The sequence below is a fragment of the Rhododendron vialii genome, chromosome 9a (genome assembly GCF_030253575.1).
Source record: "Rhododendron vialii isolate Sample 1 chromosome 9a, ASM3025357v1".
NCBI classification, from domain to species: Eukaryota; Viridiplantae; Streptophyta; class Magnoliopsida; order Ericales; family Ericaceae; genus Rhododendron; species Rhododendron vialii.
In genome coordinates, this window is record NC_080565.1 from 14,866,847 (window position 1) to 14,886,579 (window position 19,733).

General features: G+C 38.5%; 2 protein-coding genes across 2 annotated transcripts; one reads left to right on the forward strand and one right to left on the reverse strand.

The window, feature by feature from the left end:
- Positions 1-6,917: 6,917 nt before the first annotated feature.
- On the reverse strand, positions 6,918-10,529 carry LOC131300770 (ATP-dependent DNA helicase Q-like 5). Its single transcript, XM_058326750.1, has 7 exons — positions 10,369-10,529; positions 9,825-9,870; positions 9,496-9,647; positions 9,283-9,361; positions 9,093-9,146; positions 8,743-8,824; positions 6,918-7,172 (listed from the first exon to the last, which is right to left on the reverse strand). Exons 2-7 carry the CDS (start codon positions 9,825-9,827, stop codon positions 7,105-7,107), a joined length of 438 nt encoding a protein of 145 aa, XP_058182733.1. The 5' UTR covers positions 9,828-9,870; positions 10,369-10,529; the 3' UTR covers positions 6,918-7,104.
- A 6,968-nt stretch (positions 10,530-17,497) lies between these two features.
- On the forward strand, positions 17,498-19,327 carry LOC131299654 (uncharacterized). The gene has a single exon (XM_058325236.1). The coding sequence runs from the start codon at positions 17,498-17,500 to the stop codon at positions 19,325-19,327; it is 1,830 nt and encodes a 609-aa protein (XP_058181219.1).
- The last annotated feature ends 406 nt before the right edge of the window (positions 19,328-19,733 follow it).

Consider the following 19,733-nt stretch of genomic DNA (forward strand, 5'->3'; position numbering starts at 1 on the left):
GTAGAGACCGATCTCCGGATTGGGCGAGAGGGGTGCCATAAAACCCTTCCCCTCTCGTAACCTGGCTCCCGAACCTCAGATATCGAAGGCGACGACGGTCCAGTCTACATGCCTTTTTCAAATCAAACAACGTAGCAAAACGTTTCAAGTTCGGTTCCTTGGGTGCACACCGCAAACCCGAGTGGCAACTCTGAATTGTAAGCGTTTCGCCGCGCTTCCCAAGAAGGGCGCACCCAATTTTTTTTATGCACGAAAAATGGAATTTTTCGGGGCGTGTGCCCACAGTTTCGCCGCGCTTTTCCAAAGAGGGCGCACCCGATTGTATTCATGAAAACAGAATCTTCGGGGCGTGTGCCCACAGTGGCGACTCTGCTGGGGACTCATTGCATTGATCAAAATTTGGCAATTAATACATAAATGAACAATCTTTTAAAAGTCTGTCAAAACGGTACACTCTGCGCTGCTGAAGAACGGAATGGTAACGTAACAGGATCTCATATCCGACCAATCCGAACTGGGGCTTTTATTATTGTTCACTAGTGTAGTTTTCTCCAAATGTTGATCAATAAAAGTGAGCCAAGCTTAAAAAGGCATTTTTTAAGACATTGTGTTTCTCTCTCATTCAATCATTCTTTGACATTTCACACTTGCATCGATGTTGGTCAGCCCTGTTGAGGTGTTTTGGGTAACCGACACAATTTATTGGAGCCCGGGGTCCTCGAACGCCTAACAACCTGGGACGATGATGAGTCGTACTACCGTTCGACCGTTGCTTTGCTACACGTGTTGTAACGGGAGGTATATCGCGGCTCTAGTCAGAGGGACCCCCTTAAACCAAAACCGGCCTTCTACATGTGTACAAAGCACTAGAACCTTCCAACCTAGGACAGGAACCTACAGGGTAAGATTGTTTGCATCTAACCCCCATACACTGTCTATGTGTTACCGCTTTCCTTATCGCATGCCTGTACATACCATTTTGTGTAGGAGCATGCTAGGGCGGCTTTTAGGTTGTCTATTGTCGAGTCTGTCTTATGTTTATTAGGATGTTGCTTTGGCCCGATGACGAGTCATGCATCTCGATGTTGCATGTTATCAATTTTCAAAGTCCTTGGATCGATGAGACTTTTGGAAATCAATACTTTCTAAGTCCTTGTCTAAAGCCCGATCGAAGTTTCAAACAGAAAACTAGGAACAACGGAGAGTGTGTCATGATACTTACACCATCTAGGTTAAAAGTGCTAATCACTTACAACCGCTCAGGCTCCGGCACAGTGCTGCTTATGCCACTTCGGTTAAAAGTATCACATCATCTACACCGAGTTGTTCTGACTCAAAAAGTTGAAACTTTGGGAACGGAATAGTCAAAGGCTTAGTCTATTTTGACATCTCTTAGCACGAGTCGATTCAAATAAGGATACATTGTTGAAAAGAATATCCGAGGATTCTTGGCAACGTCCAAATGTCGTAAGATAGACTCTCTTTAGTTATAGAGTCTAGGAGGACACCGACAACGTTGACATGTGCATTTTCCATTCTTTTAAATTCTTTCGAATAAATTGCTATAGGCTATCACTAAGCTCTTGTACTTTACTGTCAAGCCATTGCATCGTCAAGGAGGGCACCGAAAAGAAGTGCCAGATGCTTGGGCCCGACACTCTCGAGGATCCCATTTCTCTCATCGTGGAGGCTAATGGAAGTGTTAATAGCTGCATCTTCACTCCATGCCTAACATGCATTGATGACACATCTGAATCTGACATAGAGTCGGTCAAGTCTAAGTCTAGCTCAGAGTCGGAGTTTGTGCCTCTCGGCCCTCCACGTCGTAGCTTTCATCTCGTGTTTTGAGTCTACTATTCTTGGCAATCCTGAGAGGCTTTCTTTTTGAAATGCATTATCCTGCTTTCGAGTACTTTGCTAGCTTTTGAATAAATTGTGTCGACCCTGACAACGAAGGGATAGATTTCAATGGGACTATCCCCAAGGAAATGTGTTCCCTCGCCGAAAGCGAAGACGAAAGGCATGCTCAGCCTCTAAAAAAAGAAGTAATTTCTGTAAACTTGAAAGACGAGGATGATCCCCGTATGATGCAAATTGGTTCAAATCTGTCCCCGGAGAACCACGCTGGAACAATTGAGCTGCTCAAGGAGTTTTCCGAAGTTTTTGCATGGTCCCACAAAGATATGCCTGACATTGATCTTGAAATAGTACAGCATCGAATTCCATTGGAACCCGGGGCTATACCTGTCAAACAGAAACTCCGCAGAATGAGGTCGGACTGGGTTCAAAATTTACATTGATGTTATCGACATGATTAGACCATCTGCTTCAAACGGCCATAAGTTCATATTGGTGGCAATTGACTATTTCACTAAGTGGGTCGAAACTGAATCCTACAAAACCCTGTCAACGGTTCAAGTTGCCCAATTCATTCGAAAGAACATCATCTATCGGTACGGTGTTCCTCAGGCATTTGTGTCAGACAATGGAAGTCATTTCAAAGGTAGGGTTCTAGAGCTCTTCGAGGAATTCAAAATTGAGATTCATCATTCTACGACCTATCGTCCACAAACAAATGGAGCAGTTGAGGCCGCGAACAAGAATGTTGAAATGATCATCAAGAAGACCGCTGAATTTGCAAGGGATTGGCATGAACAACTACCTCTAGCCCTCTGGGGGTACCGAACGTCAATCCGCACTTCCACCGGTGCAACTCTGTTTTCCCTAGTCTATGGGATGAAGGCTGTACTCCCCATTGAGCTTGAGGTTCCGTCTTTAAGGATCATGGCTGAAAGTGGTCTTGAAGAATCTAAGTGGCTGAATGGGAGGTTTGTCGAGCTGATGCTGTTTGATGAGAGAAGGCTTCGTGCTTTGTATCATGTTCAAGGGTATCAGCGTCGAATAGCTCGCGCGTTCAATAAAAAGGTGAAGTCCAGGGGTTTGGTCGAAGGGGACATGGTTACAAAGGAAATCCGTGCTCCAGTGTTTGATCCTGGCAGGAAGTTCAGACCGAAGCGATCTGGGCCTTACATTATCAAAACCATCCTATCTGGGGGTGTTGCTAAGCTCGTCGATCTCGACGGCAACGAATTCAACACCTTGGTCAACCTGGATCAACTCAAGCGTTACTATCCCTAAGAGATGCTCGTTGGATCAAAAACCACAAGGGTGGGCGATTCCATACAAAAGTTAGTACAGCCTACTAGACCGAAAACCTAAGGAGGCGGTCTAGGCTAAAATAAATAGGCAAAAGTCGAAAGCTCACTAGACCGAAAACCTAAAAAGGCAGTTCTAGGCAAAAGTTAGAGCGTAAAAGGTGAGGTAAAATACAAGAGTGAACCTTTGCTTGAACTACGTTTTGACCTGATTCCTTGAAAAGGGATACGTAGGCAGTCTCTCCTTGAGACCCGATCATATTCTATCAACTTGATCCCTGGTTTGCCGTTTTGGTTCCTTATCAAAGGTTGAAAAAGTTGAGCACAAGTCGAAGCTGCATTGGAGAAAATTAGAAAGGGGAAACCCGTCATCTTTCAATTTTATTGCAAATTACTACTTATAATACATAAGTTGAGCATAAAAGGCTTAAAACAGTGAAAGCATGAAAAACAAAACAAAATGCTTGAGAAGCCTAACGGCTCACAGCTTATTCTATGCATAGCAAAGTGGTCCGAAGTCAGTCAATATTTTCTCTTGCGCTTACATCTGCTCTTAGCCACTGTCTGTAGCGATTCCTCAGCCTTGGGGTAAAATCTAGCATTTCTGCCTGAAGGACCTTGAGGCCCCTGTGCCTTCGATAACTGTTGAGTGTTAAGTTGGGAAGATGGAAGTTCCCAATGCTGATTCGATTATTCTCTTGAGATACACCCAACTGACAAAGGATGCGGCCGGGAATGTAGAAGGTGAACTGTGTCAATCCTGCAATCACTACCCTGTCAAACCCATCAGAATGAATGACCATATCAGGAAGGTCCAGCTAAGGGCACCTCTAGACGATCTCACCGGGCTGCATTTGTCATAGAAACTCATACCAGCCTTTTAGGTCCATGTCAGGGTACTTCATCTCTCTCTGGTGAATCCTTTTCGGAAAAAGATTCCAACCTTCTACTGGTGGGTGCAACAATCTCAGTTTGTCCGACAACTATAACTCTAAGTGTGACAAGACAAGTAAGAAGCCATATAAAGCCTGAGCAGAAAGACAAGTAAAGAGCTAGGAAGCAGCCTGAGCCAAGTGTCGAGGTAAAATGAGAAAGGGCGAAAAGCTAGGAAAAGTGAGCTGAGTGAGTTTACCTGAAGTAGAAGTGGGCTTCCACCGAAGGTGTTCGTTTGGCCAGTATACACCAAGTCCAAACCTAAGAGAGTCTCCGCCAGAACCAGGGGCACCACGTTCCTCTGCACCCCATTTGAGCAGCAACGCTCACCAATAAGGGACTGACCCACCAGTCAGCAGGAATGAGCAAGTAAGCAGCTAACAGGCAGATTACCAAGGTGAAACGGCGGCAAGTCTGCACCTCGTCATCAGTCAAGTCACCATCAGGACTATATCGCTCGATCAAGCACATGATGTTGACTTGGCCACCTTCAAGCAGACTATTGGCCAACCCTCTGGATACATTAAGAGAGGACGCCAGCAGGCCCGACATGCTTACTTGGTAGGAAGAACGACGAGTGTTGGGGATGCGAACATCCGGAGGTACGCTGATGAGCACAAAATATTGTTACTTAGAGACCCCAATATCACATATTGTTTGCCCTTAATTGCTCAGAGTTTATTAGATTATTATCTTTCTAGTTACTTACATTGAATTATTAATTTTGCAGGAAAAGATGATAATTTTACCTATTTCAGCCGTGGAAAGGAAAGAATTGAAGGGCACTACAATTGTTGCCATGCACAATAAGGAATTGAATAAGAAGAAAAGGATTCTCTGTTTCTTAAAAGGAATTAGAGTTTGACAAAAGAATAAAGTTTTCCTTCTAAATATATTTCGGCTAAGGCAATAGAGGAAGTGGGGTCCAATATAAGAGATTTGGTTTTAACTAGAATTGGGAATTTCCTCAGCAATTGGCTTCTATTTAAAGGAGACCATAGAGTTCGGCCAGGGGGAGATACACAGCATGGAGGACGGAGGCCACGACGCAAAACAGAGAATGTGAAAATCAAAAGAATAATTTGTGAGGTTCTATTTTTATCTATGTTAGGCTAAACTTCTAAACTAGGGTTGAGGATGAAACCTCATGAATATTATTGATTGGTTTTATGCAGTTTATTTTTCCTACGTGCGTTCATAGTTTATTGTTCTGATCTCATTAATTAATTAGGTAGAGACTCTGATATGGATTCAATCGGAATGGGTTTTTTTTCCATGATTTGATATCACCTGATTAATCGAATTGCTTGGTTTATCAAAGTTTATATTTAAGTATGAGATATCTACTGTGATTTGTTTTATGCGGATACAGTTGATGATTTTGGCTTAAACTTGCAAAGCAGAGGAGGAACATATTGTCGATATAAATAAAAAGGGCTTAACGACATATTATCCATGATGATTAAGATTAGCTTCTAAATCATTGTGTAGAAATTATAGAAAAAAATCATTGCATAAGATTAGTTGATAAATATTTATGGGTGTGAATTCCGATACCTTAGTTCCTTTTCTCAATCATAATCTCCACTACCTTGTCGTGTTAGTTTAATTGTTTTCTTTTGTCATTATTTATTTAATCTTTAGTTTAAAAACCAATCATACTTTTGTCAACTAGGTTAGGGTATAATCGATTTAAGTTTATTTAGTTTTCCTACAAAAATCACCAAGTCCCTGTGGGTTCGACCTCGCTCTTGCATTACTATACTTTGGTACGATTCGTGCGCTTGCGAGTACATTAAAATTTCACATCAAGTTTTTGGCGCCGTTGCCGGGGACTTAATTTTTTTATAGGAAATCTAGATATTTGAATTGGTTTTTTCCCTTCTACTAGTTATAGTTAGCATTTAAAAAAAAAAAGAGTTCGCTCCATTACCTGCATTTTGGCTGCCGTGAATATGTGCTTAGTAGTAGTTGCTTTTCGTTAAATTGCTTTGCTGTTTTCTGTTTCGTTATTAGTCGCAGTAGGTAGGGAAGCCTTCGATCTATTTGTGTTGGACGGCCGAGCTTTCGTGCTAGAAAGTTGTTTGCTGCCTTGTTATTTGTAGTATTAACAAACCCAAAAAAAAAAAAAAAAAGGAACTTCGTTGTTTCTGTTCTGCTTGTTCCATCTATCTATTGTTTTCAGCGTTGCTTCTCTATACATTGATTAACCAGTTCTTATCTCATTAGCTAGGAGCTAATCAATTAAGTAATTTATTTTTCTAGTTAACTGTTACTTGGGTTAAGTTGCATTATTGTCTCATTTGATTGCCTATTATAATATTCAAGTTTTGACTTGGTAGTACCAAATAAGGTTTCACTACATCAAAAAAACACATTCGGTGACATGTGAAAATGTCACCAAAAGTTCAAATTTTATTACCTATTATCTTTGGTGACACAATAAGAGGTGTCATTGTATTCATGACACTGAAAGTCAAGGGTGACAAAATTGTGTAGTTGTCACGAAATGTTGTCAACAGTAATAAGAATTTGGTGTCATCGAAGATAGATTTTCCGTGACACAATTGTGACCGAAAGTAATAGTGACAACAATATAATGTCACGAAAGAGAGATTTTCTATGACAAAGGTGATTATGTCACGGACAATAACGATTCACAGAAGAGAAATTTTTCTGTTCTAAAAGTATCTACCAGGACAACCAATTGCGTGTCACCAAAAATAGGACTTTAGCAGCAATATACACTTTATTCCATATATTGTTTTCACCTGCTTACAAAGTTTCAGATTTTTTTGTATCTTAACATTCAACTTAGCAAAACTTAAATTGCGAAGAACCAAAATATCATTTAAATCAAATATCCAATAAGTCAACATTCATCATCCAACTTCAAAACCTTTCAAAACATTCATCCTCCAATAATAACCATTTCAAACTTAACAACATTACCGAAACTACAAAACATCCATATCCATAGTGTGTCCAATGACAAAAAGAACTCAAAACAAGTGTTCTATTTAACTACCAAAAAATCTTCAACTCCATCTTGGTTAACTGCCAAAAAGCAACTCCATCTCCTTACTTACCTGTACAAAATTGCGCATAAAAAAGAAGTAATTATGTAACATGTCAAGCCTATGAAAGGTTTTGAAAAAGAAAGAGATTTTGCTCCAAGTTGTTATATGACGAATTATGGCATGACTCATGAGTGACTAAGCGAGCTACCCAACCTAGATTTTGATGTCATTCTACATAATATCGATGAAATGCAACCTACGTGGCAACAAAACTTCGCCAAAACCAAAGTGTCGGTGTCAAAAACGTGTAAGACATGGACACACTTCAGACACACTTGTCTGACATGCTTCTAGTTCATAGCTTTCTAAATGAAGTTCTACTCCTAGGATGACCATATTGCCTCCACACCAAAGGCAAGTTAACAAAGGAGATCCGAATGAAGAATTGTTGATTGATACGGGATTAACAGATTTCACTAAGAAACCATGTCCAGATAGCTACATAACTACTATAAGAAATCAAGCTACTCAAAACCTATATAATCCCTGCTTAGTTAATAGAGTACTACTAGCTAAACATTGAACACACGTATGTTGAACTGTTGAAGTTTGGTACAAGTTTTGTGATAAAGACGTTGGATTAATCAATTCATTGCTAAAGTTGGATTTAATAAGTCGTTTAGAAAATGAAGTGCAAGATTGGTTTGTGAAATACGAGTCCTATTCCTATACCAACCAAATGTGAAAAAGGAACCCCAACCCCGATGATGAGATGCTTCTAAAACCCATTTCTTTCTAACCACTCACCTTTGGTCCTTTTTTTCTTTTTGATCCGCTCTGTTAGAAAAATGGGTCGGTTCGGACCGGACCCAACCCACATGGGTTATGTGATTGAGTTGGTTAAAAGGATGAGACAAACTCCTAAATTAATAACCCGGCCAAGTGTTGGGTTGGGTTGGTCTTGGGGTTGAGACTTAGCAGTTTGCACCCACCTAAAGTAAGTTTCATAGTCGATTATTCTTGTCAATGATTCTTCAAGTCACCTCATTCTTTACGTGTGTAAAAAGGGTTGTGGAAGGAACTTTAAGAATTAATTTGAGGTACACGCAAACTAGCATGCACTCGAGATAAATATTCTGCATTACCAAAAAAAAATAATAGTGACAATGGGAACCCCATCCCCCCACATTCAAAAGTATCCCAAGTAATTAAGTTCAAAGTTCAATTCTATCAAAAAACAAATAAACATACTAAAAACAGGTCAAATAATGCAAAGTTTCAGAGCAATTCAAATTGTTATAACTCTATAGTCATTGAAAAGCACTAGAGAACGAAGGATAATGCAAAGTTTCAGAGCAATTCAAACGCAAACTAGCTTTGCCGATCGGGAAAAAAAAACTAACTAAATGCAGAAAAAGATCACAAAAACATCAACGCCTAACAAACTCTACCAGACAAGCACCACCACAAACTCCACCAAATTGCAGTGTGTATAGTAGGAACCTATGCACAAGAATGGTCAACCCAAATACCAAAATCTGTGCTTAGACAGCCACGTACAATTATGCAATGATAGAAAATTGAGATTGCTGACTTTTAGAATACATAAATTCCTGAAATCAATTATGAGAGACAATGCCTAATTAAGTTCCTAATTCTTACAGCTCCAAAGTCCCTCTTGTCAAGTCCCATGCCAAATGCCACGGTTGCTACAACCTTTAGGGGAAAACTAATGCAAGTAGATGAATTCACCATATGTCAGACATAAATAGAGAAGATATGGTTTAATATGGCAATATGTTCCAAACTCTTATCTTGTTGGAACAAAATAATCCTTGAACACGGCTCGATCCTTATTGGCTATACCACTATGGTAACTCTAATGTTTTGAGAAGTATGTCATGTTAGAATTGAAGAGTAATTTAGTTTCATGCTCTATAAACAGTGCATCCAAGTGAACCATGAAAGTAAATGAGAAGCTAACCATTGCCGAAATATTGTTGTCACATAAGTGTTTGCTGATCAAATCAGTTTCAAACTGCAAAAAAGTTGATTAATAAAAGGCTAGTCATCACTGTGATGAAAATAACTCTCCATCCAGTTCCGTTCTATGGTGAAGAAAAATAAAATCGTAGGATACATGTATATCTGGCAGGAAAAACTCGTGTGGTTACCTGAAATTTGCAGTATATAATGATGCTTTTAATGTCCACAAAGGGGGAGGACTTGAGAAACGACATCAGATCCTTCATTCTATAATGGAAAAAAAAATTGTGAAGGAATCAAAGACAAACAGTACTAAAGGATAAAATGAAAAACAGCGAGTGATTAACATTGATATAGCTAATGAATCGTCCACCATGCATAAAAACACAAAGGCATGGTACCTAAATATTTTATTGATCCACACTTGCCTGTTTCTGCTCAAACTAACTGACAACAGTAAGTTGTCCCTCAAATGGACTGACTTGATGAGATCTGTTTGGGGAATCTCCAGTTCACACATTACATCGTCCAAAGTTTTGGTGGTTGCGCGCAGCTGCAGTCATTGCCAGAATGCATTGAATATTAAGCCTAGTACGAAGTAAGGATGCCCTGAGCCTCATATATGAAGGCCGGAAATTATGTGACCTGTTCAAGTATTTTCAATTTAGTCTAATCATGCGGTAATACCATGTTAGAAGGTACTAAGTCAAATGGCATTGCAACAGCTCACCATTCTGAAACACAATGAGCTCCATCCACCACCAAAAGTGATATCACTGGAGTGGCAGAAAATATAGACATAACTCGATATTTAAAACCTCTCTGGTGAAACAAAGAGCACCTACGACATAAATTACAGTAGTTCAGCTTTCAGAATGATATCGAGAACAAATATTTTTAGTATATGTGCCACAGAACACCTATCATATATACGTTTGCATAACAAAATGCCTGGTTTATGAATTCAAGCAAGGCAACAAAACTACCCTAACTACTTTAGTATGCTTTTTCTCACACACGAATGGAAGGGCTGTAATAGCTTTCAGATTTGGGTCATATAAACCTTAGCATGAGAAGATAGCCCTCAATCAATCACCTTTTGAACTCTATTCCGTAATGAAACCCTAGCTTCACTGCTCATTTTTTTTCAAAGCACAAATACAACCCTTTTTTTAGATCCAGCAATTCAGAGTTTAGAAATAGTGGTTTTCTGATAACAATGGGGTTTTAGATCGGTAAATAAACAAATGTACAAAGAGAGTGGCAGAACAAACCTGAGGAAGAAAGGTGGAGTTGTCAAACTCGGCGTTGGGCAAACTGTGCGAATCACTGTGAGAGAGGGTTGAGTGAGAGGAGATCGAGAGGCTGGTGAGTGATCGAGAAATCGAGAGAGAGGGAAAGGTGCTCTGCTCTGGATTCCTCTGGAAGAGCAGGCTGAATAATGGATCCACGATCATGACTCCATTGACCAAAACCTAGGGCAGCATACCTCTTGACTCCATTGACCCTAGCAGCCTCAAAGCATGTTGAAACAATGAAACTGATCATTGTGTTGTTATACATAATAACTGAAATACTAGTCCTAAGGATTACAAGCAAAACATGCCAACAGAAAACAGAAAACAAAGCAATATATACACTATATTTAAGCTAAGAAAAAACCTTCTAAGGTAAACCCCAATTAGCATAGAAAGCCCAATTCACTTGAGTTGGCTTAACACCCCTTTTGGCACTTAAAAAATTCCTGATATAGCCAACTGTATTAAACAGGACCAGCGGAATTGCTAGCATGGAATTAGATTTGCAAAAACTATTTTCTTCATACAAGTAATTCCATTGAGAAAGTAAGGGCTTTTACCAGTGGATTCACGCACTTCTCAATTATATTTTCGAGAAGTGTGAATGATTAGTTATATAGATTCCATAGCAATATTTCATAATTCTAAATGCTAGTAATATAAATAGATATCCATGTGGATTCACGCATTTCGATTAGATAGCAAGAAACTAAAAAACTATTCTAACATTATTTAAAAAAGGGGAATCATAATATTAAACTCCTTCTAAATTTCAGCAATTAGTAGTAAAATATAGGGAAAAAGATTTCGAAAGTGAGGAAAGTACAAAAGATTGGTGTAGGTATATATTTTTTTATATAGAAAATTAGAGACGGATCCTCTTTTTTAGGTTCGGTTTGAACCAAACCCTGAAATATTTTTGCCGAACCAGCATAGGCTCGGTTACACGCGTAATGACTTTTTTGCCCGAGAGAGGGACCTGGCACTATTACTCCCCGACGACGATGATCCATCAGAAGAATCTGACAACACCGACAACCTCATTCTCCCGCCATACACCTATCTCTCTGAAATACTCCATCTCAGTCACCGATTTCCCCAAATCCAACCACAGATCTTCAACCAAGCCAAACCGAGCCCATACCAATTTGGTTCTTGAGATGACGACGACGTGGCCGTGGCCGACTAACGTACACGGATGCTGTGGACGTCGTCGAAGACTTGGACGAGTTTGAGGCCACCGTTCTCGATTAGCTCCTTCACGGCAGAGATTGGCCGCTGGATCACTTCTTCGACGGCGATTTGGTTCACCACGGACACGTCCAGTTCCGTTCTCGAGATGACGACGTGACAGATCGACACAAAAGGGGTGGTGGCGATAGGCAGTGGAGTGCTCAAGTTGATGGGCTCTGGCCGATCGACAGCGGTGGTGATTGATTGACGCAACGGTGTTGATCGAAATCATAGAATCTTCTTCGTCGTAGACGTCAAGTTCTTCATTGGATGGCGGTGATTCCAATGTTTTATCATGAGCACAGCCGAGATATGCCCTTTCTCTTCTCCTTTACGAAACACTTTCGAAAAAAAAGTATAAAAATTTGGGGGAAGATGTATAATGATTTGTGTAGAAATTGCATTACTGTTTTCCATAGAATTGCAGTAGTTTACGAAACAGTAAGAATTGCTAGTAACAGTTTAGGCAAGATAACTATATTTGATTTTGAAAACATTTATAACTATATTTGATTTTGATTATCTTTTTTGTTTTTGTTTAATTTTCGTTTGTGTATGTATTTTCTATGAGAATTTTATATTTTCTATGAGAACTGTCTATGAAAACTGTGTATTTTTCTTTGAGAACTATATATTGTCTATGAGAATCGTGTATTTTCTACAGCAGTGGTGATCAATGTCGTCATAGGAAATCCCACACTGCAAATTGCATTTCAAACTAAATAGGAGAGAGAGTCCTAATCGGTGGGTGCCTCTTTATTCGTTCCTATTTGAGTGAATATGTACAGGAGGTGGAAATGGTGGAATCTAGAAAGAAGTAGTTGTGTGCATTTGTAAATTGTTGGAAGATTTTTGGGAAAATTTCTGATATGGTTGAAAATTTTAGAAAATTTTTGTGCAAGTTTATTTTTTATGAGAACTATGTATTTTTTTACGAGAATTGTGTATTGTTTATGAGAACTGTCTATAACAATTGCGTATTTTCTATGAGAACTGTATATTTTTCTATGAAAACTGTCTATGAGAACTGTGTACTCCCTCCGTCCCGTAATGTTTGGCACTTTTGGAAATTCCCACTTTTAAGAGAAAAATTTTGATGTACAATTGATGAGCTAACTTTCCAATTTTACCCTTATGTAATTTCAACACTATTTGAAAATTTTCAAATTTGGGCCAGATACCAAAAAGTTTTGGCGGTAATTGTGGCTCCCAAATTGAAAAGTGTACTTTTGTTTCTTTGAATTTTGAATAGATTGTTGTTTAGAGTGCAAAAAAGAGAGGGTAAAATGGAAAATTCACCTAATTTTGCTATTGACTTTTCAAAGCAGCCAAATATTATGGGACAAGGAAAAGCACAAAAGTGCCAAACATTGCGGGACGGAGGGAGTATTTTTTTTATGAGAATTGTATATTTTTTTATGAGAACTGTATATTTTTCATGAGGATTGTGTATTTTTTATGAGAACTGTGTATTGTCTATGAGAACTGTGTATTTTAGTATGTGGTAAAACTATGTGAACTAATTTTCTATGAAAACTGTGTATTTTTTATGAGAATTGTGTATTGTTCTCATAGAACTAATTATGAGAACTGGCAGTTCACATAAGCAGTTCTCGTAATTCAGTTCACATAGCCAGTTCTTTATGAGAACTAAGCAGTTCTTATAGAACTGCCTATGAGACTGCCTATGAGACTTGGCAGTTCTCATAATCAGTTCACATAGCCAAGGATATTTTTGTTACCGTGTATTTTCTATGAGAACTATATTTTTTTTATGAGAACTGTGTATTTTAGTGTGTGGTAAAACTATGTGAATTGTGTATTTTTCAGTTCGCATAGTCCAATTCTCATAATTAGTTCAGAAAGCTAGTTCTCTATGAGAACAGTCACTTCTCATAGCCAATTCTTATAGAATTGACTATGAAAATTGACAGTTCTCATAGAACTAACTATGGAAATTGGCAATTCACATAGTCAGTTCTCATAACTCAGTTCACATAGTCAGTTCTCTATGAGAACTAAGCAGTTCTCATAGAACTGACTATGAGACTTGACAGTTCTCATAGCTAGTTCACATAACCAAAGGTATTTTTGTTCAAAATAATATGATTCAAGAATTGATTCTAAAAATATAGCTCTCATAGCCTCAGTTCTCATAGCCATAGTTCAGGGGTATTTTTATTCATTTGTGTATTTTCTATGAGAATTCTATTTTTCTTATGAGAACTATGTATTTTTTATGAGATTTGTGTATTTGTTCATGAGAATTGTCTATAAGAACTATGAATTTTTCATGAGACCTGTGTATTTTCTATGAGAATTGTGTATTTTCTGTGAGAACTGTCTATGAGAATTGTGCATTTTCTATGAGAACAGTGTATTTTTTAAAAAAAATTGTGTATTTTTCTAAGAGAACTATGTATTTTTTATGAGAATTGTGTATTGTCCATGATAACTATATATAAGAACTGTGTATTTTCTATGAGAATTGAGTATTGTCCATGAGAACTGTGTATTTCTATGACAACTACGTATTTTCTATGAGAACTGTGTATTTTAGTGTGTGTTGAGACTATTTAAACTGTGTACTTTTCAGTTCACATAGTCATTTCAAATAATTCTCATAGAACTGACTATGAGAATTGACAGTTCCCATAGCCAGTTCACATAACTAAGAGTATTTTGTCCGAAACAGTTCTCATAAAGACAGTTCTCATAGAAATAGTTCTCATGGACAATTCTCATAGAAACAGTTCTCATAGAATTTTTTCATAGCAAATGGTATTTTTTTAATCTTTCATAATTTCATATTCAATATGGATCTTGTTTAGTAGATATCGTCGAGTAGATTCCAAAAACATAATTTTTTTTACAAATGAATATCTACAACAAAAGATATGACTTTTTGAAATTTAAACAATGTTTTAATGGTGCATCAGTGCTCATGGAGCATTGGATAATTTTTCTATACTAGATGTTCTTTAGTTCCGTGCGCTGATGCGCGTGGAAGGGCATGGTTGGAATAAAAAATACAAATAATTGTACAGGACTAAAATAAGACCGAACCTAATTTTTTGGGCCGGCCTAAAAATTCCCCTTTTTTATATCATCTTGCTATCACCATTGACAACAGTGTTAAACAACAACCAATCACGTTTATGTTTGCAGATTAAAAAAAACAACCCTAGGAGAACATCGCCATACTTAAAAAGCATCCAAAGACCAGATTTCGATCCCTCTGCAGAAACCCACGAGACTTGGAAGCTTCCGATTTGAACTTTAATCAACAAATTTGAATTAAAAACTCACATGCAAAACAAAAAAGTCAAGAAATCGGAAGATTGGAGAGTGGAGGAATACCAAAACTCACAGAGTGTGGTGGTGGTGCTGGCGAGTTCGGGCTGGTGAGGAAGGGGGTGGAGATGAAGCGTGCTGCCTTCTCAGTGAAGATAGAATAAAAAAAAAATGTTACACGAAGAAAGAGAGAGATCGAGAGAGACAGAGACATATTTTGTGATCTTGAGAGAGAATGATGAGGCGAGATATTGAGAGGGACAGCAAAATACCTGGGCTGATCGGAGTGACGGCCGTCGGTTTATGGTCGGGGTCACCGTCGCCGTCGCTGCTCAAAGTCTTCGTTTTGGAATGGGGCCATGTGGTAGTGGGAGTGGAGAGAGGCAGAGTAAGTGGAGAGAGTAAAGTTGGAGTAAAATTAGGGCTGGATTCTCGGTAATGATTCCACACAAATGTTTTTGCACATATCATGCACATATATTTTTGTAGGGTCCATATCGGCATCCCACAAAACAATCCGAATTATTCATTTTTTTTAAAAATATGTTTTGGAAGATTTCTGTAAAAAATCAACTCCAACGGATATCGGTAAGGGCTTTCTCAGAAATCGTACGGCAAAACAGAATGATTCGCCCTACGATTTCTGAAAAAACCCTTACCAATATTTGTTGGAACTGATTTCTTATAGAAACCCTCCAAAAATTATTTTCAAAAAAATTAGTGGTTTAGATCATTTTGTGGGACCCTGATATGGGCCCCACAAAAATATATATGCATATTATGTGAAAAATATCTGTACAAGTAGCCGATTGCATGTTTTTGCGAAAAGAAAAACCGACCTCGTTTTGAATGAAAAAAAAAATTTATTTAACTTTTTATAAGCGCGGCAAGTTTTTAGCAGCCCGGGAGTGCGAAAATTCAAACCTTTCGGTGACACCTTTATGGTTGTCACCGAAACTTGTCTTGAGTGACAAATTTTTAGACCTTTCAGTGACAACTTTATGCTTGTCACCGAAATTGTCTTCGACAAATTTCCTGTCACCAAATCCCCTCAATATTTGGCGAGCCAGGCTCTGCTTACCCAGAGGTTTTCAGTGACAAACAGTCAAATTGTCTGTCACCATTGAGTACATTTCGTGTCAACATCATTTTTTTGTCACCAAAGGTTACCAAAAGGTGTCACCATTGGTATTTTTTTGTTGTAGTGTTTGCTGTCGTTAGAACGTAATTTCTATCTTGGAATAATTCAAAAAAAAGAAGAAGAGAGTTTTAAAATGGGAGAAGTCATTGAAAATGCTAAAAGCCTAAAACTCTTAGGGCGTGTTTGATAACCCTCTTGGAGGGAGGGATTGGGATTGAGAAGATGATAGGATTGTTAATTCTTTGTTTGGTTGGCATTTGTGGATGGGGATTAGTTATCCCATGGGATTGTTAATTCCCCAAAATGGGGGTATTAGCAATACCATGGGGGTGGGGGGGTGTTACTACTAATCCCATCCCCATGGGATTGAGCAAGACTAGTTTAAAAACCCATCTCAATCCCAATCCCAATCCTAATCCTAGCCAAAACAAACATGTTATTTACAATCTCACTTCATTCTCAATTCCAATTCCAATCCTAATCCTGTGCAAAACAAACATGAATGAATGATTCATCCCTTCATTAATAATCCCACCTCATTCTTAATCCCAATCCTAATCCCACCTCATTACGAATCCCTCCAAAACGAAATCTGCAATCAAACACGCCCTTAGAGAGTTGTTCTCGCCCATTACCACGAACCCACCATCCTGCATAGTATTACCCACAACCAACGCTACACAATTTGAGCTGAAACCACAAATATTTCAACTTTTGCCTACATTTCGAGGTATGGAAAATGAGGAGCCTTAGAGCATCCACAATGTAATAATCAAAACTAAAAAGTTGCTAAAGGTTAATATTTTGTTCAAAAAAGTGCTCACATTGTAATAACCAAACTTAGCAACCTCTTAGCAACTCATCAAATTTTGACCTTTGAATAACCAAACTTAACAACTTTTACCAATAACCAAAACTCAATAACCAAACTCAATAACCAAATTCAAAACTAAAAAATTAAAAAACACCTCACATTAGAATCGTCTCATCGAGACGAATAATTTGGTGTGGTCGGGTGCGTGATTGGAACTCGTTTGCAATTGGACATAGATGCATTGCGTATTGTGGGGGCGTTTTTTTATAGAGATACAAAAATAACCAATGTGGAGATCAAGTTTGTTAGGTTTGATTATGAACTAAATGGATAATCAAATGCTGACGTGGTACATTTTGGTTATCGATTTTGATTATTCCCATTGCGGATGCTCTTATATGCACGTAAAAGATATTCTCGAAATTTGCTCTACCTTTAAGTTCCCAAATTTTTCTGACGAGTCTGCTCGACTCAGGTTATTCCCATTTTCTTTGAAGGAAAAGGCAAAGGCATGGTTGAATTCTCGGCCCTCAGGTTTAATAACTTCATGGGACATTCTTGTTAGAAAATTTCTTTTCAAATTTTTTCCAATGTCCAAAACAATTGCTTTGCGAAGAATAATTATGGATTTTTGTCAAGAAGAGTATGAGAAGTTTTATGAAAGCTGGGAAAGGTTTAAAGATAATCTCCTTAAGTGTCTCCACCATGGTTTTGAGACGTGGAGGCTCGTTCAAATTTTTTACGACGGTTTAACTCAATCTAACCCCAATATGATTGAATCCATGAACGGTGGTAGTTTCTTAAATCTTAGAGATGATACGGCTTATCAATTTCTTGAAAACTTATCTGAGAGTTCTCAGCAATGGGACTTTTCTAATCCTAGATATAAGCAATCTAACTCATCTAGAAAAGGAGGCAAATACGAAGTTACGGAAGATTTTGATGTAAGAGCTAAACTAGATAGTCTTACCCGCAAAGTTGAGGCGTTAACTTTAAGTAGGACTATGGAGTCCGCCAATCAAGTTCAAAGAGAAGTGTGTTCCCTTTGTGCTAGTTCCATGCACACAACACAAACATGTCCTTCCATGGTTGGTCATTCTGAATATTGTGCTGAGCAGGTAAATGCACTCAACAACTATGGAAAATCGTTTACAAACCCTTTCTCCGAGACAAACAATCCCAATTGGAGAAATCAATCTAATTTGCCATGGCGGCAAAATAATTCCTCTTCAAATGTAGGTGGGCAACCTTTGCAATGGCAAAATCAATTCCCGTCAAGCCTTCGTCCTTCTAATCAATCATATCAGACCCAAAATTATTTTTATCACCCTCAAGCTCCCCAATCTAATTTTCAACCGGCTGCCCCTCAGCAACAAAAATCATCTTTAGAAGACTCTCTCCAGGAATTCATGAAAATGACTAGACAAGCCATTGTCGAGCTTAAAAATCAAATGGGTCAGTTGGCTAGTCAAATGGTAGAGATAGAGAAAGAAAAATTCCCTAATCAGCTGATACAAAACCCAAAAGGGCAATTTGATATTAGTAACCACTCTAACTCTACCTATGAGCATGAGCAGGTTCAATCCATTGTTACCCTTAGATCAGGAAATCAGGTTGACAATCAGGTAAGTATGCCAATAGAGAATAGTTTAGGGGAGTTTGAGAAAGAAGAAAGGCAGAGTCCCACTGAAGTCCAGAAATCTAGTTTGCCTCAACCTCCCAAAGAACCCGAACGTAGGAGTTTCATCCCTAAAGCTCCATATCCTGAACGACTAGTAGCCCCTAAGAAAGGTGTAGACCATGGAGATATTCTAGAGACATTTAAGCAAGTAAGAATCAAGATTCCACTGCTAGATGCCATTCGACAAGTGCCTTCTTATGCTAAATTTTTAAAAGACCTAGTCTCTATAAAAAGGAAGACTAGCACCCCAAAAGAAGTATTGTTGACCGAACACGTTAGCTCTATTATTCAGCACAAAATCCCTATCAAGTATAAAGATCCTGGTTGTCCTACAATTTCGTGCACAATAGGTAATCATCACCTCGAGCGAGCTTTGTTAGATTTGGGAGCTAGTGTCAACCTATTGCCATATTCTGTGTACCAGCAATTAGGATTGGGGGAACTGAAACCCACTACTGTAAGATTGCAATTGGCTGATGGGTCTCTTAAAATACCTAAAGGAGTCATTGAGGATGTGCTAATTAAGGTTGATAAGTTCTATTTTCCAGCGGACCTTATTGTTTTAGATACTCAGCCTGTTCATCACTCACGTGGACAAATTCGTGTAATCTTAGGATGTCCTTTCTTAGCTACCTCGAATGCTCAAATTAATTGTAGGAACGGGGTGATGAAAATGTCATTTGGGAATGTTACTTTTGAACTTACTATCTTTGACACTGGCGAAAAACCCTTAGAGGAAGGTGTACGTAAGTGCTGTTTGTATGATAAATAGTCTTGACAACACTATGCTCAGCCAATTTGATTGTAAAGATCCACTAGAGTCTGACTTAGCTAATTTTGATTGCAACTTTGATATTAATGTGACTAAGCAAGTAGTTACTTTGGTAGACTCTCTCTGGTCAAGTATTGAGGAATGGATATCGAATGGGGAGTCTTCTCAACTTTCTTCCTCACCAGTGCTCCCACGTGTTATAGAGCCACTTGATTGTGAGTAGAAACCTCAACCACCCGATCTTAGCGTTGAACTTTTAGTGCCGGTAATGGTCAACCGCAATTTCTTTCCTTCACATGGTGATAATACTAAAGAAGAAATGATAGTAGACAACAGTAGAGTTGGCACCGATGGAACTGAGTGGGATTTTGAATTCAAAATTGATCTCTTACCTTCAACTCGTAAG